Source organism: Neovison vison, chromosome 13 (assembly GCF_020171115.1).
Source record: "Neovison vison isolate M4711 chromosome 13, ASM_NN_V1, whole genome shotgun sequence".
Taxonomy (NCBI): Eukaryota; Metazoa; Chordata; class Mammalia; order Carnivora; family Mustelidae; genus Neogale; species Neogale vison.
Window position 1 is genome coordinate 109,055,509 of NC_058103.1, and position 25,762 is coordinate 109,081,270.

The following is a 25,762-nucleotide window of genomic DNA, read 5'->3' on the forward strand; positions in this document are numbered from 1 at the left end:
AGCAACAAGATAAGGCCAACCTAGAGTATTAAATCCACCATGTCCTCCCGGGTCCTGGGCCAAAACAGTTGAACAAATCCCATAAATCCAAGTGGCTTCCTCCTTATGTGTCTAAACTGACCTTTCCACTTAGATGGAAGCACTAATCCAGGTATAGGAAACATGTATTAGCAATTAGACTCTGCATGGCCCGCAAGGAAATCTAAGGCAATTCTATCATCCATAACAACCCTGGCCGGTAACTTGAGGCAGACTTAAATACTTTCTAGAGACATGGTGGTATTATTGATCACTTCAGCTACAGCTGGGGACAAATTTCATAATACCTATCCTAACAGGATGATTCCAACGCAAGGATAACTGCCTGCAGAGTTCATGTAAATAATGAATTAGTCATCCTTCCAAGAAATTCCCCCATGTGTTCAAGATTAGCCTCATTTTGGAGAAATCTCTATAATAATTTTAAAACTACATAATGTCTCATTAAATAAAATACATAAAGGTTTCTTACAACTCACCTTATAGTACAAGTCACTGTGTTTTCGGTAAGGAGGGGAGTTGATGCCTGGCTTTCATACAAGAAGCACAATGTCAGAAGTGTTGCTTACAATTGTTGGAGATCCACAAATAGGACCTAAGTCACAAGCTAACGGTGGATCAAATGTGGCCTTTTAACGGGTTGGTCTGCTTTAGGACTCCCAGTTTAGTTTGAACTGTGAAAAGACTGCCTAAGAAGTCAGGTCAAACTATCCTGTTTGTTCAAACATCAGCCAGCTGGCATTTGGCCACTTCTATGAAATGACTGAACAATGGCTACTGGAATGGGTGCAGGGAAGACATGTGGTTTTGACAGGTGTTTTGTGTGGGAGGTAGAGAAGTTAGGGTCATCCCCTGCTGTTTTCCGTAGACTTCTCAATAAAGTTAAGAGGAATGACAAACCATGATCAGAGCTATCTGGAGGTGGACAGCATACCCAGCACTCAGTTAAATGTAAGGCACCTGGAGCAGCTTGCGGGAGCTGCACCAGGAGTTTTCATTCCTGAGGAAGGTTCTGGGGGTGATTTTGAAAAACAAAGTTCATGAATGGTTTCTCCTCAGCCCCTACTTCCCACAGGTTAAGTTATTACCTACCTAGAATCCAGGGACAACTGGTATGTCCCATTCCAGTAGCCATAAATTCAATCTTTATCTAATAATTTCCTCCCCAGACCCAGACTCTTCATCTGGAAAAATTAAATGCAAAAGAAACAAGGGCTTTCTAAAATAAAAATTCTAGAGAACCATTAAACACCCGTTTATTTTGACTCCCATAAGCCATCGTAGGAAGATTTGATCAGTATATTTGACCAAATGGTCATTATTCTTATAACCTAAGATTCTAGACTACAACAAAAGAACCAACGTGGCTGAATGAGAATTAGGTTTGAATCCCCTACAACTGTTTCTTAAGGTAGGTTGTCACCTAAAGGGTGTACCAACTAGGCTGCCCTATGGCTATTTTTAGGTTATTTTTAAAAAAAAAAGACCTATGATACCCAGTGATTTTCAAGATGGGTAACATCTGTATAACTCCCTATACCTTTTATCCTGATCATTATTCAGAAAGCAGCCAAAAGGAGAAGATGCCTTTCTGGATCTACCTCCATTCAATGACCAAACCACTTACGAAAGTGTGTGAACTAGGAGGAAGTGAGGGAAGGTTAGAACTTTCTGAGTCAACTTTCAGACAATTTCAACACAAAACAATACTGGATGACCATAGATGACTGGCCATGTGAAAGGTCCACTGAATACCTTAACTCTCAGCCAACTGTTGAGTGGCTTTGAGAAATAAAGGTATATCACTGTTAAGATGCACATGGTCTGGGGCGCCTGGGTGGTACAGTGGGTTGGGGCCTCTTCCTTTGGCTCAGGGTCCTGGGATCTAGCCCCACATCGGGATCTCTGCTCAGAGGGGAGCCTGCTTCTCCTTCTCTCTCTGCCTGTCTCTGCCTACTTGTGATCTGTTTGTCAAATAGATAAATAAAATCTTAAAAAAAAAAAAAAAGAAAGGAAAGAAAAGATGCACACAGTCTGAGAGCTGAACACATGCCATAGATTAGTTTCAAGAGCCACAATGGTACAGTCAGAATTGGCTGATCAGACTGGTACAACAGCACTGTAATCTGAAAAAGTGTCAACAGCAGTGAGGCACTACCAACAGCTCCAAGAAAAGGTCAAAGGCTTAATGCCAAAAAGAACAGGCCTCTATCACTGCAAGAAAACAGGGTCAATTTCTGGAATGAGTCACTGCCTGGTATACAGCAGTGGCCTCTGCATTAGAGACATAAGAGTACTCTCACTTCGTGCCCAACACTAGCATCTCACACCTAACCAGTTTTCAAGAGATGGTATCAACTTGCTAAGCCATTTAGATTCCACTGAATGCATTCAAAAGAATAATATAACCGCTTTATTTCTAAATGTAAATACCAAACACCCAGGTTAAATCCTTTGCAATTACTAAACTTATAATTAAAAAGTTTAGATGTCAACTTGAAAATGTACCAAGAATTTCTTCAGATTTAAAAAAAAGTCTAAAGAATTTCTCTATATTATGGTATTTTCTCTATACTATGGTTGAAACCCTATAATTTCATTACTTCACACATGGTTCTTGATAAAACTCAGGACTGTAGAAATGCTTCAGCTTGCTGAAAATGCCTAGTTGTTAAGCCCATTTTCTTGCTGCAAAGTTCTATTCTCTCCCAAAGTCTATGACAGTGTCTGGTACATAGTAGGCACTTAAACTCACTGAATAAATTAAAATCAAAAGCCAATTTTTTTTTTACATTCTCTCTTTCTAATACACTCCATCCCTGACACAAGGCAGATTAAATGCCTCAAGACAACCAGGAGAAGATGTTGTGTAGGGAAATACAAAAGAGAAAGACACATTATCTTTCTTTTTACTCATTATTTTATTCAGTTTAACAAAGAAACAAATCTGTAGCATCTTATATAGAATGATCTCAAAGAACTTTTTAACATTTATTCTTAAAAAATGGAATCCTTGTGCACTTTTTTAAAAAAAGATTTTATTTATTTATTTGAGAGAGAGACAGTGAGAGAGAACATGAGCAAGGACAAGGTCAGAGAGAGAAGCAGACTCCCCGTGGAGCTGAGAGCCCGATGCCGGACTCGATCCCGGGACTCCGGGATCATGACCTGAGCCGAGGGCAGTCGTCCAACCAACTGAGCCACCCAGGCGTCCCTCCTTGTGCACTTTTGATAGGAATGTAAATTGGTTCAACCACTATGGGAAACAATACAGAGATTCCTCAAAAAATTAGAAATACCGTAACATTCTATTCCTTTACTAAGGAGTAAAGAAAACAAAAGCACTAATTTGAAAAGATATATGCACTCCTATGTTTACTGTAACATTATTTACAATAGCCAAGATGTGGAAACGATGCAACTGTTCATCAAAAGATGAATGGATAAAGATTTGGTAATATATACAATGGAATATTACTCAGCCATAAAAAAGATGAGATCTTACCCTCTGCAACAACATGGATGGATGTAGAGGGATTATGCTAAGTGAAGTAAGTCAAAAGACAAATACAATATGATTTCACTTATATATAGAATCTAAAAGCAACAACAACAAAAAAACAGAAATGGACCCATAAATACAGAAAACAAACTGGTAGTTGACAGAGGGGGAGTTAGTGGGGGTGGGTAAAATAGGGGAAGGGGAGGGGGAAATACAGGCTTCCATTTATGGAATGAATGCCACTTGGGAAGGATGAAAGGTAAAACAAAGGAAACACAGTCAATGGTATTTAATAGTATTGTATGGTGGCAACACTTATGGTGAACATAGCATAACATATAGCATTGTTGAATCACCATGTTGTATACATGGAACTAATGCAATACTGTGTGTCAACTACTTCAATAAAAATTTTTAATAAATAATCTTTAACCCTAAATTTAAAAAGGATACTCTAAGAATACTTAAAGGTTCTCAGTAATTGTTCAAGTCAGTTAAAAGTAAGCCAAGCCCCTTGCCCTTGCTCAGAGGAGAGAAAAGTGATATAACTTACCACAGAGGCACAAAGACAACCATAAAGAAAAATAAGCAAAAAAAGAAACCACACCAGACTCAACAAAATTTTCCTGTAGAGAATACGGTTTGCCACCAAACCCCTCTTAATAAAGAGCTCACTGCCTTAGCTGCTGTGTCTGAGCTATAGAGAGCAGTTTTGCCCAAGTTTGCCCCGCCCCCCCTCCACTTCCTAGACAGCCCCTATCCAATGACATCCATACAAAGCTATGAAGGCCTGCAATTGTAGCCCAACTCAGGACAACTCTAAAGGGACAATCTATCTACTGAATTCATAGTAGAGTAGGTCAAGAATGTCACTGGGCCTGAATCACAATTCAACTTTATCATATACCCAATATCAACTTTATCATATACCCAATTCTGCTTCCTTCCTTTCCTTTTCAGATATTGATCCCAAGAACATTCAACGAACACCCTGTAAGCTAACCTCTCATGCTTCCCATGCTTCCCATGGAAGCAATAATTCCCAAGAGCAATACTTATATTTGCAGAGCACACACGCCTTTAATAGTTTCTACTCATATGTTCTAATAGTTGGAGAAACAACACTGTAAAAGAAAATACCATCACTTTTTCTGTGATAGTCCTAACTGAACCAAAATATTTTCCTTTAAAAAAAAAAAATCGATACACTGAAAGTTATGAACATGTTAAAGATCTCAGTTTTTACACCTATTAGCACTGTTTTCCAGGCTGGGACAATATTTCTTTCCTTCTAAACCCACGTAACAGTCATTGAACATATTAATTTAGTATATTAAACTTTAAGTTATTAAAATGGTCTTGTGTTTTATGTGATTTTCATATTTCAATTTCTAATCATAACAGAAATTCCCCCACTTAAATATTGTTTCCTCCACACAAATTAAAATTCAAAAAGTCTGCCTGTTAAGATCCCTTAAGAGGAAAAAAATACTTTACTGAAATGTAACAGCAAAGAGCAAACATTCAGAAGTGATTAGTCATATTAGTAAAAGTATCATTTCATACAAATCTCATTATAAGAAGCAAAGTTAGAATATGAATTAATTACATGGAGAAATGTAGGAAAACACTTCCTAGGTCTACTTTCATAGCCGGCTCTCAAAATGTAATTTCTTCTCTTAGAAGTCCTTGAAATCATAAAAGTCTTTAAAATTTGATAGAAAGTCTTTAGACTCTATAAATATCTGAACTGAAAATTAGTTTTTGCCAACACAAGCAATAGAGAATGTGGATGACAGGAGAAAGGGAGAGCATTCTTTGGTAAAAGACAGTTGGTTTGTTTTTCAGAGTCCATAGTCTCTCATGATTCGAAGTGGCGGAGGGAGGGGGAGGTTGGGGTACCAGGTGGTGGGTATTATAGAGGGCACGGATTGCATGGAGCACTGGGTGTGGTGAAAAAATAATGAATACTGTTATGCTGAAAATAAATAAATTTAATTTTTAAAAAGAAAAAAAAGACAGTTGGTTTGTTTAATATTTAATCACTCCAAAAACTTAAAATGACTACTATGGTTAACAAAACTTTTATTAACCATTTTATACAATGTCTATATGCTGGTATCAAGGTAAGTCCAACAAAAGGCCAGCACAAACTCAAAGATCATCTCCCTTTACCTGAAGAAGAATCCTAGGAATTTTTCTGACACCCAAAACTTAAAAAACACCAGCTCATGGCTCTTCCTGCCCAGTTCGTACACCTACAACATTGTGACTAAATAATAATGCAGTCACATGAACTACCAGAAATTCTGTTTTAAGGAATCAAGAACATCTGATGACTCATCCAGAAGAATGCCTAATAACCATCTTCCAAAATTAAGGTGGTCTCCAAACTTTTTCCAGAACAGCTCTATCCACACACCCTAATATCCAAGTGGATCTCCCCTGCCCAGGGGTTGTTTTTATATAATCAACAAATCAGGCAATAACTATTTTCCTTACTTTTGCTTCAAAAATAGAGAAAAAAAAAAAAAAAAAACCTTTCCCTATAAATAAGATCAGCTTTGACCTACTATGAGTTAAAAACTCTCCAAATGAAAGTTAACTGATTCTCCCGTGTTGCTCCTTCTTGTTCTTTTGTCATGTCAGGGTTAAGATGGACTTGCTTTAAAATTTTATTCTTATAAAGAATTTGCTGAAGAATTTTCTTTTTTTTACTAAAAGTTAAGTTATACATCTTGCATTTAATCTCAGAGTTTACCAACTACGCTGTCTCACATAACCCCACCAGCAAATGAAATGCATGTTACCAATGTTCTCTATTTGGGTCCATGTTTTACACTTCTTATCTTTCCTGGCCTTCACCTATTGTCAAGGAGTTTTGGGGTGTGCAAGGGGGAGACAGGGAGAAAGCAGGCAAGAGGAACAATTAAGTAAAACAGATACTGCATGCAAAGGTAAATAAAATCAGATACACAAAGAAATCAGTACTTGTCATAACCTTACAGTCCAATAAAGGTGGTACTAATATGTCTAATAAAGTATCAAAGGTTTGCTAAAAGGTCTAATAGTAAGATTATGTTAAGAAGCCTTTAAAGGGCAGAGGACATTTTACCAGGAAAATAAAAACCTTAAGAGTGATATTTAGCTTCTTTAAAATACTCAAAGGACTATTATGTAGAAGAGGAAATAAATTCACTTCATTTTGCCACAAGAGCAGAAATGAGATCCATGGGAAGAAGTTGTAAGGAGGTTGTCAAAGCCAGTATTTCCCCAAATTTATTCCATAGACCACTGACTGACCCACCAAGTAACCTCTCAAAAAGAATTCCATTTTCACATAAATTTAGGAAACATATGCAATGTGTTTATACAGTATATACAATACTTGAGTACCTCTGGGAGATGAAAATGTACATGAGTACTAAAAAGTCCTATACTAAGAAAGTCTATTTAACTTTTTAAAATCAAGTATTCTCCAAATTTTTACCATGAGTGTTGTTGTATTTACACCTATTTTTATTTAAGTAACCCCTAAAAATATTGAGAAGTATCAATAAAGTAACGCTTTTCTAAGGATAATACACTGATCATAAGTCCTTAGAAACTAGATGAATTTCCTAAAGAATAATAAACAGATATTCACATTATCTGGCTGGAATCTATCTTATAGGCACAAAGTTTTAAGCACAAAATGTTTTTAATGAACAGAAGAAAAACAGTTCAATAAAAGAGACATACGGTATAGCTAATACTTTTAAGAATTAGAATGAATTTCTAAATTTCCTGAAAAGTTAGAGAATTGAGTATAAACTCACAATTAAAAAAAAAGAATAAATGAGCCACACAAAATATGAATTAATGTTGTGTTCCATGTTGAGGTTTTAGTTGAATTTTTAATCATCAATATTCTGAGGAGAGGATGGAAAACACTATGTAATTTTTCACATGAAGTCAGAATATTAGTTTATCATAACCTGGGAGTGAGAATCAGTCTTAATAGAAATTTTATCACTGACAACAAAAGCTATATTCATCATTAAAGGTCAACAGCCCATATCCTCCTCAAAATACTAGGAGACTGATGCCTTACCACATCAGTCTCACATCAGTGAGGAGCCAGAGTCAACAAGCTTTCAAGAAAGGGAAAAGTTCCATTTAATTTTAAGTTTGCCTGTGAGACCAAGTAAAGAGAAAGCTAAAAACACAGAAGAGAAAAATAACATTATTTAGCTCCCGTTCTCAGTCTACACAGGTACCCAAGGATCATTAGATTCCATTGAACCTCATTATTCACAGGTTCTGTATATGCAAATTTGTCTACTTACTAAAATTATTCATATACTGGTTGGGCTTTCAGTTATTTGTGGACATGTGCAGAGTCACGAAGAATTGGGAATACCTGGCATATGTGTTCCCAGCTGAGGTCAAACAAGGCCTTCTTGTTTTAGCCCTCGGACTATAAAAAAGCATCCTTCTTGCAAACTATTTAGTGCCATTTTTAATGTGGTTTTTTTTTTTTTTTTTGTCCTTTTTGTTGGTGGTTTCACTGTTCAAAATGGCTCCCAAGCCATTTTAAGTGCTTTCTAGTGTTCCTAAAGCACAAGACGGTTGGGACATGTCTTATGGAGAAAATATGCTTAGTTTCAGGTATGAGTTATAGTACTGTTGATCATGAGTTCAATGTTAATGAATCAATGAGATAACATTAAGTCCTTAAACAGAAACACAAATAAAACATAAAACAAGTGTATATATAATGACTAATTAACAAAAGTTCTGTGACCAGAGGCTTACAGGAACCTAATTCTGTATTTCCACCAGAAGCAATGGTTCATTATTCATTAACTTAGCATCTGATAACTTTATAGAACATAACTATCTTGAAGGAAAACTGACTATCGTTATCCATTACCCTACACCATGCCATCTTTAGGTTACCTCAACCAATGGAAAGTGTGAATCTGAAAGTTTCCAGAAATGAATGTTTGTTAAATTTCTAATATAAAAGCCCTTAGGAAATAATCATGATCCTCCTCTAGAAGAATAAATTTTTCTAAGTATACTATTAACTAAGTAGTGATACAGTCTGGAAGAAGTATGGTCGTATTAACTGGTGAACTCTCAGCTCACTTGGAAATCCAATTCACAGACTTTAGAATTGATCCTGTTTTCTTAGACGCAGAGTTCATATTATCCGCTGGTTTCCCAGGTATGAACATGATAAAGGATTAATCTGAATCACTCATTACCCACAAACTGTTAAGTGTTATGCGTTGAGTAGTGCATCGTAACAGGATCCATGGACTAGGCTTGTTTTTTTTTTTTTAAAGATTTTATTTATTTGACAGAGAGAGATCACAAGTAGGCAGAGAGAGAGGAGGAAGCAGGCTCCCTGCTGAGCAGAGAGCCCGATGCGGGACTCGATCCCAGGACCTTGAGATCATGACCTGAGCCGAAGGCAGCAGCTTAACCCACTGAGCCACCCAGGCGCCCCGGACTAGGCTTGTTTTATTTTATCTGTTTAAACTTGAAGTTTTTACAGAGACATACTGAGTGGAAATTGAGTTTCCCTTTAGATTAACAGCTTGTCAATCCAAAGAAAAGCTTTTAGGACATTCTCTCAAATCAGTTTCCTTTTCAGATTGGGGTATATCTGTATAGGACTCTAGAAATGACATGCTTCACTGTTAACTGTCTTTTGCTGGTTGAATACTCTGTGCTGTGTCAAAAAATACATGAAGGCGGGGTGCTTGGGTGGCTCAGTGGGTTAAAGCCTCTGCCTTCAGCTCAGATCATGATCCCAGGATCCTGGGATTGAGCCCCGAGTCGGGCTCTCTGCTCAGCAGGGAGCCTGCTTCCCTTCCTCTCTCTCTGCCTGCCTCTCTGCCTACTTGTGATCTCTCTCTCCACCCCCATCAAATAAATAAATAAAATCTTTTAAAAAAAATACATGAAGAAATCAATTAATTGTAGGCAATCAACACTGGTGTCTATCAACACAGAAAGAAATCTCAGGTTAATGAATACAAAATACATGTGTCAGGTGGATTGCATTTGTTTTAATAGACTTGACATGTTAAGTAATCCTAACATTAATTGTGACTAAATATGACCTTACATACACTCACCTAGGGAGGAAAATGAGAATGCGATTTCTTTGAAGGCATATTTGGTTATTCCTCTTTGTGCTCAGTTTTCTGAAGAGTGAAAAGTAAAAGAAGTGTGTGTTTTTCAAGGAGCATGTTGAACACCCCCCTTCCAAACACTCAAATCCACCCCGCCACACACACACCCCACTGCTGCTACCATGTCTCTGCCTATAAATAAAAAGCAAGAGCTTCCAGTTTTTCTCTTTTGGAGCAACAGTGCATGTCACCTTGTACTCCAGGACTGGCCTCTTTTTGTAGACAAAGAAAACCCTACAGAAGAACTAGACATAACACTCCTCAATCTCAACATACCCATACCCCAAAACCAAATCTCACTGGTCCCTCTTTTTCTAGAAACAGTTTGATATTCTCCTCAATCCAGTTATGCTAGAGTTGTTCTACCTGTTATACCTGGACACATTTTTTTACTCCTATGAACTTCAAAGGACAGTGGCAATTCTTCCCTTCTACCTTTTCCCTTGAACTCTTACAAGAAAGACAACCCACAGAACAAACTATGGTTAAAATAAAAACCAGTTATTCAATATTAAGCATCTCTTGATGTTATATGTAAGAGCATCAATTATAAAGTTTCATTGACATAAAATGTTTTAGGAAAAAAATGGAAGATAGTGGAACACATTTAATAAACTGCAGGAAATATCACACAAATGCAGAATATAAGACATTCTACCATACAGTTGTTCTGATTTCTTTAGAAAGTCAATTGTCGGGGCGCCTGGGTGGCTCAGTGGGTTAAAGCCTCTGCTTTCGGCTCAGGTCATGATCTCAAGGTCCTAGGATCAAACCCCACATCGGGCTCCCTGCTTAGCTGGGAGCCTGCCTCTTCCTCTCTCTCTCTCTACCTGCCTCTCTGCCTACTTGTGATCTCTGTGAAATAAATAAACAAAATCTTAAAAAAAAAAAAAAAGTCAATTGTAAGGGAAATTTTTAACTTAAAAGAAACTGAAAATATGTAGCAATCAAATGCAAAGACTATTTTTTTAAACCCAAGAAAGACATTTTGGGTGACAACTCATTAAGTGTAAATAGGAACAGTGTTAGAGGAACTGCAGTTAATTTTCTTTGTCATGAAAAGGGTGGTATGGTTATGTAGGAGAACTTCTTTTTCTGAAAGGCTTACTGTAGTACTACAGGCTGATTTTCAATTGTGAAACCTATAAAAATCAAAACAATTTTGTGGTATTCCTGGACACTGAAATATAAATAAAAAGTTTAGAAGAATTAGAAGAAATGTAAAATTTATGACTAGGAAAGATATTGCTACAGAGTCATATTAAGTGCACACCTGCCATGAAAGAATAAAATCGAGAAAAAGAAGCCAAGCCCTGAAACAAGTATTACATAGATGATACCTCAGTGGAAAGAATAATTAGGCTTAATGCACAAAACCAAAAACCATTAATAGAGAGATAAAAACAAAAAAAACAAAACCAGACCCTGAAAAGTGGCACTGGAAAACCATCAGCTTCATCATGTTTTATCTATCTGAAGAATTTTGACTTCTGGCTTCACTGATTTTCTCCATTAAGTTCCTATTTTCAGTTTCATAGATTTTTTTATCAAATTTTCTATTTTTATTTCTGCTTACTTTGGGTTCTTTTTCTAGCTTCCTAAGGTAAAGTTTACATTACTGATTTTATATCTTTCTTCTAATATACACATTCAATGCTATAAATATCTAACCACTGTTTTTCCTGCATGCCACAAATTTTACTAAGTTGGGTTTTCCTTTTTAGTTCAAAATATTTTTTAATTACTTTTGAGGTTTCTTCTTCAACTCTGTTTTATTTAGAAGTGTGTTATCATTGCTTGTTATATACATTTTAAAAATTTCAAGAAGCAAAAAAGATCAAAATGAAAATTGGTAGGTTTTATATATACAGAACATGTTTTCTCTCAAATTTTACAAAGCAGGTTGAATGAATATTCCAAATTAAAAACAAAATGAGCAAGTTTAGCAGACAATTATGAAAAGAAACATTTTAAAATATGTTTTTAAAAATAATAACTTGTAGTTGGCTTTCACATTATGTAGATAATACAACCATTGAACCAGTGCTTTCTTTTCTTTTTTTTTAAGATTTTTATTTACTTATTCGACAGAGATCACAAGAGGCAGAGAAGCAGGCAGAGAGGGGTGGGGTGGGGGGAGCAGGCTGCCTGCTGAGCAGAGAGCCTGATGAAAGGCTCGATCCCAGGACCCTGAGACCATGACCTGAGTAGAAGGCAGAGGCTTAACCCACTGAGCCACCCAGGTGTGCCTCAGTGTTTTATTTAAATCCAGAAACAAATTCCTGAATTTTGGTGCAATTTTGGTCTCTACCACCTTTCCTACCCATTTTCCCTAACTTCTATTTTTAGTTCTTAAAATTGTATTTGGCAAATTGTCATAGAATAAAATTAAAAATTGTCATGTGCAAGTCTATGAACTGGGTAACATTATGTTCTTGGAGCCAACATCAAATCATGATAGAGAATAGTTACATTACACAAAAACCTCCTTCATGCCTTTGTAGCCACATGCTCCCACTAAAGCTAACTGCAGCAAGAACTGATATGTTTTCTATCACTATAGTTTTGTCTTTTCAGAATGTTGTATAAATAGAAACACACAGTACTGAATCTTTAAAGTGGTTTCCTTAGTTTGTGTACTGCATTTGACATTCATTCAATTTGTTGCATGTATAAGCAATTTTTCATTTTAACTGCTGAATATCATATCATTGTATAGTTTGCCGGCACTTTGTGTAACCCTTTATCTACTGAAGGACAGCTAGGTTGCCTCCAGTCCTTTCCAACTATAAATATAGCTTCTGTAAGTATTTGTATACAGATTTTTGTGTAAATATAAATTATTATTTCTCTAGGGTAAATGTCAAGGCGTGGAGTTCTTGGGTCATAGGCTAAGTGTACAGTTAACTCTATAAGAAACTGTCAAACTCCTTTCCAAACTGGTTATGCCATTTTGCACCCACACCAACAATATGTAAGAAGCTCCACTGATCTCCATCCTCAATAGTACTTGATATACTATCATAAGATATTTTAATTTTAGCTGTTCGAATAGCTATGTAGGGGTATTTATTTCAACTTGTTTTAACTTGCATTTCCCTAATGGCTAATGAGTTGAACATCTTTCCAGATGTGTATCTGCCAACCTTTTATCCTCTTTAGTGGTATGTCTGCTCAACCTTACACCCACTCTTGAATTGGGCTGTTAGTTTTCTTACTGTTGAGTTTTGAGAGTTACTTATATGTTTCTGAATACAAGTCTTTTGTGAGATACTTATTTGCAAATATCATTGCCTAATCTCTAACATGTCTTTTTGTTTCTCAACATTGTCTTTTGTAGAGCAAAATTTTTATTTTAATGAACTCCAATTTATCAACTTCTTTTAGTACTTTTAGTACTTTTTAGTACTTTTTAGTACTTTTTAAGTCACGTCTAAGAACTCTGCCTAACTCCAGATTGGGAAGGTTTCTTCCCGTTTTCTTCTAAAAGTTTAATAGTTTACATTTTACATTTAGGTCTATGGTGGGTTTTGAGTTAATTTTTATAGAAGATGGAAACTTAAAATGAGTTTTTTTTGTAAATAAATGTCTAATTATTCCAACATCGGATTTTTTTTAAGATTTTTTATTTATTTATTTGACAGACAGAGATCACAAGTAGGCAGAGAGACAGGCAGAGAGAGAGAGAGAGAGAGAAGAGAAGAAAGCAGGCTCTCCGCTCAGCAGAGAGCCCGATGCGGAACTCGATCCCAGGACCCTGGGGACCATGACCTGAGCCGAAGGCAGCGACTTAACCCACTGAGCCATCCAGGCTGCCCCACAACATCGGATTTTTTATTTGCCCTAAGAAGTATTATCTTTTAGGGGCGCCTGGGTGGCTCAATTGGTTAAGTGACTGCCTTCGGCTCAGGTCATGATCCTGGAGTCCCAGGATTGAGTCCCGCATCAGGCTCCCTGCTCAGCAGGGAGTCTGCTTCTCCTACTGACCTTTCTCCTCTCCTGCTTTTTCTCATTCTCTCTCTCAAATAAATAAATAAAATCTTAAAAAAAAAAAAAAGTATTATCTTTTAAAAATCGTTTGTTCAGGGGCACCTGGGTGGCTCAGTGGGTTAAAAACTCTGCCTTCGGCTCAGGTCATGATCCCAGGGTGCTGGGATGGAGCCCGCATGGGGGGGGGGGGTGTCTCTGCTCTGCGGAGAGCCTGCTTCCTCCTCTCTCTCTGCCTGCCTCTCTGCCTACTTGTGATCTGTCTGTCAAATAAAAAAATAAATAAATAAATAAAATCTTAAAAAAAAAAAAACTATGAAAGAAATTAAATTCATAATTGAAAATTTTTCAAGAAAGAAATATTTAGTCCAGAGGATTTACTGGTAAATTCTACCAAATACTTTAAAAAGAACTAAAATAACATTCTTTCTCTACTATTTCTTCCAAAAAATAGAAGAGAGAATACTTTCTGTCTTTCTGAAGCCAGAATTAACCTGATATCCAAACTAGCCAATGATAGCAAATAATAAAGAAAGGAGAAAAGAAGGAAAGTAGAAAGAAACTATGGGCCAGTATACCTTATGAACAAAGTTACAGAAATCTTCAATAGAAGATTAGCAAATTAAATTTTATTATCCACAAAAAAGAATAAATAATCCATGACCAAAAACAACTTACCAAGAAATCTACAGCCAACAGTATACATTATGCTGAGGGACTCTGTGCTTTCTCCCATGAATAAAATCAAGGCAAGGATGTCTACTTTTACTTCTCCTATTTAGTATTTTACTGGAAGTCTTGGTTATTGTTCATATGGTAACAAAAGGAAGTACAAGGCATACAGATTACAAAGGAAGAAATAAAACTGTCCCTATTTACAGACATGATTGTCTATGTAGAAAATCCCAAGGAAATCTTTAGAGATTTAGCAAGGTTACTGGAGACAAGACTAACACACACACAGAGTTGTATTTCTATATACTAGCAATGTACAATGGTACAATGACATAATGAATATAATTTACATTAGTTCCAAAGGAATGTAGTACTTTTGTGTAAATATAATATACATGTGTACATGATATACATGCTGTGAACTATTAATGATGAAGGAAATCATAGAAGACCTAAGTAAATATAAAGGCATACTGTGTTCATGGATTGGTAGACTCAAAATAGTAAAAATGTCAGTTCTGATTTATTATGATCTGCCTGGGTATGGATTTCTTTGGGTTTATCCTGTTTTGGATTCTTCAAATCTGTATGTCTACATCTTTACCTACATTTGTGATATTTTAAGGCCATTATTTCTTCAAATATTTTTAGCACCACATTCTTTCTTAAACTGTCTTTAAAAGTCTAGCACTTTGTTATTTTCTCATAGTACCCTGAGGCTCTGTTCAATTCTTAAAAATTTCTTTCCTCTCTGCTACTGAGTCTTCCAGTGTTTTTTTTTCACCTGTTGTACCTTTCAGTTCTAACAATTCCACGTCTTTTTTATACCTTCTCTTTCCCACGATTTCCAATTATTTCTAGAGCATTCACAAGTGCTCACTGGAACATCTGTATAATAGGTACTATAATCTCTCTACCATGTTATTCCAATATCAGTATCATGATGGTATGTATATATACCATTGCTTCCCACCCATGTGAATGAAATTTTCCTGGTTCCTTATATGCTACATAATTTTGAATTATAATCTGATTATTTTAAATATGAAACTTTGGTTCCTGTTTAAATCCTGTGAATAATGTTAGTATTTTTGTTTTAATAGCCCAACAGTTAGGTTCAACATACAGTTGAACTGTATGTTGAAACAGTACAGTACAGTACAGTAGAGTTGAAACAACTCAACAGTTGTTTTAATAGATCAACAGTTAGGTTCAGGCCACAAGTTCTAAAATGGTTGCTATGGCCATGGTCCCAATATCAGTTCAATTTTCAAAGGCTTTGATGTGCTATTTGAATTTGTCCCACCTTGTATCATCCAATGAGCAGTCTAGGACTTGAGTGGTAGTATGTATGCACAGGTCTGAGATGAGTCCAAAAATTCATAAACAAATTTATGGTACTGTCTTCCCAAGTTTCTCCCTCTTAATGACCTCAGTACTTTCCAATTCCCTGGGGCATCCCTTTTCATTTTTTTCAGCAAGAATGCTGGGGCTTTAGGTAACCTGCTTGATCACATACTTCTATTATTCTACCTGCTCTGGGGCCAGGCACTAGAAAAATAAAAGAGGAAACAAAAAGTAATGGGAGTTGTCAAATGAAAAGGAGGATTCCCATCCCTCGCTGTTCTCACTGCAGGCTACTGCTGCAGTCTCTGCTGCCATTTCTACAGGGATACTTGGGACCATGACATGAGAGAACAAAGAAAAGAAAAAAAGAGAATTTCCATGTTCACATTGTGCATTAGGAGTTAACTTTCCCACTCCTGGAGCCAGAACTAGTGGGCTTCTTTTGGAGCTCTCTTTATATACTTAAGTGCCAACTTGTAGCCTTCAGACTGTGTTAAGTTCAGCCTCAGTAATAATGAAAGGAACGAAATGGTAAACTGATAGTTATTTTGGTTATTACTTTAAATTCTAGTCTTCCTTCCCAATCCACTAGTTATTATTTATTCTTCAGAATCCTCAAATAGCTGTCCATCCGTTTTGTCCAGGTTTTATAGACGCATTCAGTGGAATAAAGTGTATATGCTTATCTATATAGCTAAAAATGAAACTATCCTCTAATTTCTATTCTTAGCTATACAATTCTCACTGACATACAGAAACCTCAAATATCCTTATCAGAAGATATCAGTAATCTAAAAAAAGAAAACAGTCTTGGGGTGCCTGGGTGGCTCAGTCAGTTAAACATCTGACTCTTGATATTGGCTCATGTCATGATCTCATGGTTGTGAGATCAAGCCCCGCATCAGGATCCATGCTGGGCATGAAGCCTGCTTAAGATTTTCTCTCTGCCTCTCCCCTCCCCTCCTTCCTCTCTAAAATAATTAAAAAGAAAAAGAAAAAACTAAAATAGTCTTAGGAGTTCTCTTTCCACTTACCAAAAAAGCCCTAATTGACATAGTAACTAATACATGGAAAGACACCCATTATACTATTAAGAAAAGCTGTTCATGTTTTGGCTAAAGAGCTTTAATAGCTACAGACTATCACTGCAAGGTCCTCAAAATGTTAATATGTACTATCAGAAAATAAGGATTCTGCTTAAGACAAAATAAATGGAAAGACATCCTATATTCATAGATTGGAAGAATTAATATTATTAAAATGTCCACACAACCCAAAGCCATTTACAGATTCAATGTAATCCTCATGAAAATTCCAATGGCATTTTTTACAAAAGTAGAAAAAAAAAATCTTAAAACTTTACATGGAAGGAAAGACCAAAATATTTTAAACAATGTATCTGGTAAGGGGTTAATATCCAAAATATATAAAGAACTCATATAACTCAATAGCACAAAAATAAATAATCCAATTAAAAACTGGACAAAGGTTTTCTTTTCCAAAGAAGATATTCAGATGGCGAATGGGTATCTGCAAGATGCTCAAGATCACTATTAGGGAAATGGCAAATCAAAACCACAGTGAGATATCACCTCATGACTGCTGGAATAATTATCATCAAAAAGATAAGATAAATGTTGGGGAGGATGTAGAGAAAAGGAAACCCTCGTGCACTGCTGATGGGACTGTAATCTTGGTTCAGCCACTATGGAAAACAGTATGGAAGTTCCTCAGAAAATTAAAAACAGAACTATTATATTACATAGCAATTCCACTTCTGGGTATATTTCCAAAGGAACAAAATCACTATGTTGAAATATCTGCACCATCATGTTCAATGAAGCATTATTTGTAATAGCCAAGACAAGGAAACCACCTAAGTGTCTTATCAACAGATGAACAGATAAAGATAATGTGATGGGTATATACACAATGGAATACTATTCGGCCATAAAAAAAAAAAAAAGGAGATCCTGCCATTTGCAAAAACTTAAATAGAGCCTGGAGGCCTTATAGTAAGTGAAATAAGACAGACAGAGAATGATAAATACTATATTACCTCACTTTTATGTGGAATATAAAAAAACAAACAAAAACTCAAAGAAAAAGAGATCAGATTTGGGCTTACCAGAGGTGGGGGGTAGGAAAAGGAGAAATAGGATCAAGGCAGTCAAAAAGTACAGACTTTCAGTTATAAGGTAAGTAAGTCCTAGGGATGTAATGTACAATATAATGATACAGTTAACACTACTATATGGTATATTTGAAAGTTGCTGAAAGAGGAAATCCTAAAAGTTCTCATTACAAGGAAAAATATTTTTTTCCTCTTTTGTACCTACAGAAGATAATTTATGTCCACTAAGCTTATTAGAGTAATCTTAATTAAGTCATTATGCTGTATACCTTAAACTTGCCCAATACTGCATGTAAATTACATATCAATAAAGCTGAAAGAGAAAAAAATTTTAATAAGAAAAATATGTCTGAAATATTATTATTTATGTCTGAAATATTATTTAATCTATAGAACTATAATTATAAAATTATATTACATAATTAAAATACAATGATACAAAAAATACAAATACAAAAAAGTAACACAATTTAAAAACAAATTATAAATACAAATAAATACAAAATGGTATTTGTAATTAAACCTAAGTAATGCAGCTCATCCAACTTTATATCCTCCTATATTCTTTTTATTTTATTTTATTTTTTTAGATTTTATTTGTTTATTTAACAGACAGAGATCACAAGTAGACAGAGAGGCAGGCAGAGAGAGAGAGAGGAAAGCAGGGCTCCCACTAAGCAGAGAGCCCCATGTGGGACTTGATCCCAGGACCCCGGGATCATGACCCCAGCCGAAGACAGCGGCTTAACCCACTGAGCCCCCAAGGCGCCCTATTCTTTTTTATTTTAGAGAGAATTTTTCAACATAAAATATTTTAAAAATTAAAAAAGGAATCTGCTTCCCCACTCTATGAAAATCACAATGACATGATGGTTACACCACAGGGTATCTATGTGAGTGGTTCATTTTACAGGTTAATTAGTTAAGAATCATCATTCAAAGAAATGTTAAATACTTTTCATAGCAGACTCCAACTACAATCATTAAGGACAAATTTCATTTCAAAAGATTGGCCCAGGGCACCTTGGTGGCTCAGTCATTAAGCATCTGCCTTCAGCTCAGGTCATGATCCCAGAACCCTGAGATCCGCCCACATCAGGCTCCCTGTTCAGTGGGAAGCCTGCTTCTCCCTCTCCCACTCCCTCTACTTGTGTTCCCTCTCTTGCTGTGTTTCTGTCTGTCAAATAAATAAACTAAATCTTAACAACAACAACAACAACAACAAAAGGCCCTTAAACCCTTCCAAACTCTCGACTGCTAAATGATAGAAAAATTGAAGTTTTAAAATTTCCCTTAAAAAAAAAAGAAACAAACAAACAACAACAGAGAAAAAGGGGCACATGGGTAGATCAGTTAGTTAAGTGGCCAACTCTTGATTTTAGCTAGCTTGATGAACTCAGAGTGTTGGGATCAACACCTGCACTGGGCTCCACACTCAGCAGGGCGTCTACTTCAGGATTTTCTCTCTCTCTCTCTCTCTCTCTCTGTCCCTCCCCTTCCACCCTCCCTCTCTCTAAAATAAATAAATAAACAAATCTTTAAAACAACGAAAGATCAAAAGCAGATATTCTGTACTCTGAATATTATAAGACTATTAACTCCTATACAGTGTATTAGTTAACAAAGATACATTTAAAAGGGTACTATAATAAAATTATTTGTATGAGATTCAACTTCATGGTCCTAACAAAAACATTTCAAGGGAATTAAGGTACACAAAAATCTGTACTGACTTTCATTTATTTAAAAAAATATTAAATGCTCTGCCATGAAAAATTATTAACCCCAAATGTGTTTTATTTTTTTTTCTTTTTGTAATGATTTTTCTTTTTTTTTTTTCCAAATGTGTTTTAAATCTTTAGATGATCATCATTTAAGCAGTAGATAAGTCAGTACACCCACAGACTAAAAATGACATTTTTCATAATGCATACTGATGAGATCTTATTTCCCCCAAACTTTATTTAAATAGCCATCCTTTATTGTTAACCAATTAAAAGTCTGAATTAAATAAGTTAACACATTATAAGGCAGCAATAAGAATTACATGGAAGATAACATAAGGTCACAAGCTTTATCCTTTTGAATGCAAGTTCAATATTCAGCTTTTTTCCAATGTTCATAGATCTGGTCAACCTTTTCATCTAGTCAGTGGAAAGAGAGGGTCAATAAGGGAAAATGAGAGAAAAAAGGCAAAGAAATCGTAGGAGAATGTATGGTTAGGTCAGTGCAAATACTTTACTGTTAGCGGAAAAACAACTTAGTGACTAAGATGGTGTGTCATCTGAAAAGTGATGTGGAGATTTTTATAGGCTTTTTAATAATTTTCATTTTTATTGAAGTACAGCTGACATACAATGTTCTATTAGTTTTAGGTGTCCAACATAGTGAAGATTTTTAATTTAGGTCTCCTGCTCAAAGTTGCTAAGAAACTTTTAAAAGTTCAGCAGTATCTTAAAACATATTTCAAGAACAACACATTGACCCACCAAAACTTCCTCTGCTCCAAGTTCTGCAGGTAGCATGCTGCAGGCTAACAGATGCATAGGACACATAAATAACAGCAAAACTGCCCATTAGAAACTAATTATCACCCCTTCCCTATTAAAATAAGTACATTTGGTGTTTCAGGAAACACAAGCTATGAAATGCAATCTAGAATACACCAACTCGAATGTGTGGTTCCAATATTTATAAAATGAATAAAAGGGCAAACGAAGATACAGCATTGTGTCCCTCCAAATGTTTCTGTGAAATATAAGCACCACAAAGGAAAACGGTGGAGCTTTGTTTGAATAAAGTTGCAGTATATAACTGCCCCATAACCACAGTCTAGAAGTATGTTTATAAACCTGTCCCCCAAAAAAGAGACACAACACTTTGGTTTTGTATCGTATCATTAAGGATACAGCTTCAAACAACAGCATGAAATCTTATTTTACATCTACTGTTCTGCTCCAAACATTTTCTTTCACTGAAGACATCATAAAGGGCAATGAACAGATAAGAGTTAATTGGAAAAGCTTTGTACTTTTCCAAATGTGTAAACTGATACACACACACACACACACATACAAACACACAAACACACACACACAATTCCTAATAATAAACAGTATTACTGCAATATCAAAGCAGCAGCAATTTTCCCCTGCTGGATACATTTTAAAATACAATTTCTATCCTAAGATAAGATAAAATGTTTTTTGACACTGATTTTTAACTACTTTATTTTTTCCTTCTTTTCCACCCTTACTCCTTACATACATATAGAATAATAAAGTTTTTATTATTTAGTTCTATCTTTGAACTTAGAAAAATGGATACTAAAAAGAAAATACAGCCAGGTCAAGGAAAACTAGATTTGGGAGCATGGCCCTGACATTTTAAAGCTAAATAACACTTTTAGGTAGGTCTATACTCCTACATAGTATCCTCATCTCCTATCATCAAGCCCAAGTACAAAAGTTTCCTGCAGAGGATGAATTATGCTCAAGTTAGTTCTACTACAGAGACCGCAAGTACCATATTTTACAAAGTCAGGGTCAGCCCTCCTTCTAGGAGCCAACAAACTCATTCCTGTAGCAGTAACACTGGAATTACAATCTGGGTCACACCCAATCTCATTCACTGCCTTTGCAGTAGAATGTCAAGAACTGTTAAAGAAAGATTTACTTACACACGCACACACACAAAATAAAATATTAGCAAATAATCTTCTGAAGCAGAGGTTGCAAACTACAGAGGATAAGCCAAATCTAGCCAGTTCTGGTTTTGTTGTTGTTGTAGTTGTTTTTAAGTCACTCAAGTTAAGAATGGCTTTCACATTTTTTTTTAAAGATTTTATTTATTTATTTGACAGAGAGAAATCACAAGTAGACGGAGAGGCAGGCAGAGAGAGAGAGAGGGAAGCAGGCTCCCTGCTGAGCAGAGAGCCCGGTGCGGGACTCGATCCCAGGACCCCGAGATTACGACCTGAGCCAAAAGCAGTGGCCCAACCCACTGAGCCACCCAGGTGCCCCTGGCTTTCACATTTTTAAATGGTTATGAGAAGCTACTATATCATAAATCTTGCATCTTCACCTACAAAGCCTAAAATAGTTCACTATTTGGCCCTTTTAGAAAAATTTTGCTGATTTCTCTAAAGCAAAAACTATAAATTCTAGCTATAAGATGCAAATATGATTTAAAATAATATTTTTTATGTTAAATTTGAATACCATTACAGAAGTACTATGATCCCAGTTTCATATATATATATATATATATATATATATATATATATATATATATATATGAAAAAGGGCAGGAAGGAAACCAACATCAAAATGTCAGTATATAGTTAACATAGCTCGGTAAATGTTATTTTCACCTTTATTTTTTCTGTACTTTCCAAATCTTAAGTGAGCCTATCACTGCCACAATCAGGAAATAGTTTTAAAAGATTACAGTGCACTTCTAAAAGCCTACAGTGTACTTTTTAAAAGATTACAGTGACTTTAATTATAGTTATAATGGTTACTCACATGTAGGTTCCGTAACACTTCGGTATTTACCACTGACTATAAATCAAACTGTTACAAATTAAAATGGTATCTTTACATCTTTCACCATACATAAAAAAGATAAGGGCCTCTGTTTTGATTATCAGAAGTCAGAATTGTTGATTTAGTCTCTCAAAAGTCACTGCTTTGGAATTAATGCTTGGGCACATCATAAAACACTCAATATAATTTAAAGTTCAAGTATTAACTGGCTACTATATTCAGTTAGCTTCAGTGTTTTTTCAAAACATGGTTTAAAAAACTTTGACTAAAACTCCACATACTCTTTATAATTAAAGCATTAACATTTAAAGTCATACTAGACAGCAAAATTTCTTAAGTCATTAATCAGTTCAAACAAAATTATTTTTCCTGATATAAAATAATATGTTACTGTTTAAAAATCAGACAGGTGTTCTGCTGACACTGAAGTACAATGAAACAATCTTGGCTGTTTTTATAAATAATATTTTAATTTTCTTGTTCAATAATTATGGCTTATATGTTTCAGTTGTTATTTTGAAACACATTATTAACTTTGTAAATGTAAGACAATATACTAATATACCTGATATATGATATATCTTTATAACCAATGTAACTCTAACTTGATAAATAAAAGGTTTATTTTGAATGGTTAGATGACATTTTAAAAGTCACCTCTCCAACTGTGTTCTGAAACAAAAACCATTCTTTGTCTTATAGTTTATTTCCTGGGTTTATCACAAAAAAGCACGTAAATCTTACTTCTGAAGATGTTAAAGTCCAAATTTAATTCTCCCAAAGCACAAATTTAAATTAGAATACAGCCTATCAGACTACAAACAACAGCTTTTCAAGTGCCACAAAATATTTCTGTTCCCTTTATAGTGCACTGTTAATTTAATCTTATTAAATGTAATCTCATTGAAATGTAAAAATACCCACTTCTTAAAAGTAAAAAGGACTGGGGCGCCTGGGTGACTCAGTGGGTTAAGACCTGCGTTTTTCTCAGGTCATGATCCCAGAGTCCTGCAATGGAGCCCTGTAATGGGCTCCCTACTCAGTGGAGAGCCTGTTTCTCCTGCTCCCTCTGCATGCGGCTCTGCCTATTTGTGCTCTCTCTGTCAAATAAATAAAATTCTTTAAAAAAAAAAAAAAAGGTAAAAAGTATTGATCATGCCATGTGCCAAAGCTGCAAAGTAATAAAAGATTCCATAGCCACTTAACACTGACTAGAGTCCTAACTTCATATAAAGTAGTAGTTATAAGAGTTTCCCATGTCCCTCTCTTCTAGATGACAGAAGTAAGCCCTGAGAACGAAACTTTTTATTCAGAAAAAAACAAACCACATTCCACAGCCTTTATCAATAATAATTTAAAGGCAAAGACTTACTATCATATACTATTGAATTACTGCACTTTGCAAGTAAACACCAAAATTCAAGTTATTGGCCTTATCCTCAAAAATTTATCTTACTTAAGTAGACTAATACTATAAATCCAAATTCCTTTTTCACCCCGTTTTTTAAAATTTTATATATATATATATATATATATATATATATATATATATATTTTTTTTTTTATTAACAGATCCAAGGATATGTTTATCAGGGATAGTCAAATATCCTCAAAAAAGCCAAAAACAAATTACTTATTTAAGATTTTAAAGACATTTTATTTCTTCCAAAATAAGTCTACCCTGCTAAATATTCCATACAAATAAATCTTGTCAAAATTACATTTAATTAATGTATTTTACAGGTTACCAACATCTCTAACAGATACACTAAACAGAGACAATTTTGCAACTTATTCTAAGCTAGGGCCGCCTTTGAAAAAAAACAAAAAAACCAGTAGATGTGTATTTAGTAAATCAAGTAAAAAAAGACCCTTTGTGTATGAGGATATACAAAGTAATTCAGTCCTATAGTCAACAGAATCTTTTAAAAACTTTTAAAACTAATTTACTTCAAACGATATACAGAAATTCAATAGATTATAAAACTGCTTGTAGCTTTCTATTTCTGTATCTGCCATACTAAATACCAGGGGTTTAAGCTGAGCTGCTTTTTTGACTTTAAAAATTTTTTCACAGTCAGCAACTTACAACAGGACATACTGTAATACCAAAATGGAAACTACTTAATCAACATTTCCTCATGGAAACACAGATCATACATAACAGTCTATACGGGTAAAGTTTTATTTTAAAAAGTAGCATTTCAATTTTATTGAGCAACATAAGCCCAATTTTTCCCTCTGATTCTGTCAACATATTAATTTTAGTCAACTGATAATACACACAACAGAAAACTGAAATGTAAGCAGTAATGTAAGGCAATTTATTTATAATGTTGAATAAAACCACACTTTCATCTTTCTAGAACACAAGTCACTGGTTTTTCAGTTCTATAGAATAAATATGATCTTGCGCTCATGCTATGGTAAACCATGTGGAAAAACCCAACAGTATGTGAAACATACAAAACACAAATCTTTCAGATTTCAAGTTTCAAACTACAGTCATCTGTAGCATCACAAAAGGCTGAAAGAAGACTGAAAATTGTTGGGTGTAATTTCAGAATCTTCCCCTTCCCTTTCTGCCCACTCTGTAAAACACACAGTTTAAATTAATAAAAAACAAAATCCCCATAACTGTAATTCCCTTAGGCTCATAGTTAGTCCTATTGGTTTTATCACGTATAGCTTCTAAATTCTATCATTTCAGAAAAACTTCAGGAATTAACTTTTTAGTTGTTGAGCTCCTCATTTAAACAGGAAAAAATAACTGTTCAGAATTAAACAGGTTATAGAATTCCTAAGCTTTTTAACTTAAAAGGAATAATAAAAATTAGAATTTATTAAGTAGGCATGATGGGGTAAATAAAGATACACTCTAAAGACAAGCTCTTCTTCACGAAATGCCATCTATTTTATAACCTTAAATTACAAGGCTGAAGTTCATTTTTATATTTTTTATGAAAATAACTATAGTTACAAGCATACTAATTGAGCTTTCTGGTATGAAAAAGAAGGGATTTGATAATGCCAACTTGCTACCATCTACATATCTGGAGAAACTCACCAGGTAAGAAAAAAAATAAATCATAATATACATATGAAGATTGGTATACCCGAGGGAAGTAATATTAATTTGCCTTCTGACTCACACTTTTAAATAGTCCTTTGCAATACTCCTCATCAATTGCCTCATTCTTAGGGCTTCCTCTTCAGAATGTCTAAGCTCACTTCCTAAGAGCTTTCTTCTTGCAGGAATCAGCATTTATTGACCTCACAAAGTACACACAATTGCTGCTGTCAGCAAAGAACACAGAGTCTGGAGAAAAGCATCACAGAAGCA

The 25,762-nt window shown here is 35.1% G+C and overlaps 1 protein-coding gene across 4 annotated transcripts in view; it reads right to left on the reverse strand.

The window, feature by feature from the left end:
• The window catches only part of TCF12 (transcription factor 12), a 389,433-nt gene that overhangs the window by 286,416 nt on the left and 77,255 nt on the right, over positions 1–25,762 (reverse strand). The window contains exon 1 of one of the 4 annotated variants that reach the window (XM_044231899.1): positions 14,395–14,437. The exons of the other annotated variants lie outside the window; for them this stretch is intronic. Coding sequence (XP_044087834.1) covers positions 14,395–14,422 — 28 coding nt within the window. The 5' untranslated portion in view covers positions 14,423–14,437. Of the gene's footprint in view, positions 1–14,394; positions 14,438–25,762 lie in introns of those variants that run through there. 4 annotated transcript variants of the gene reach the window in all.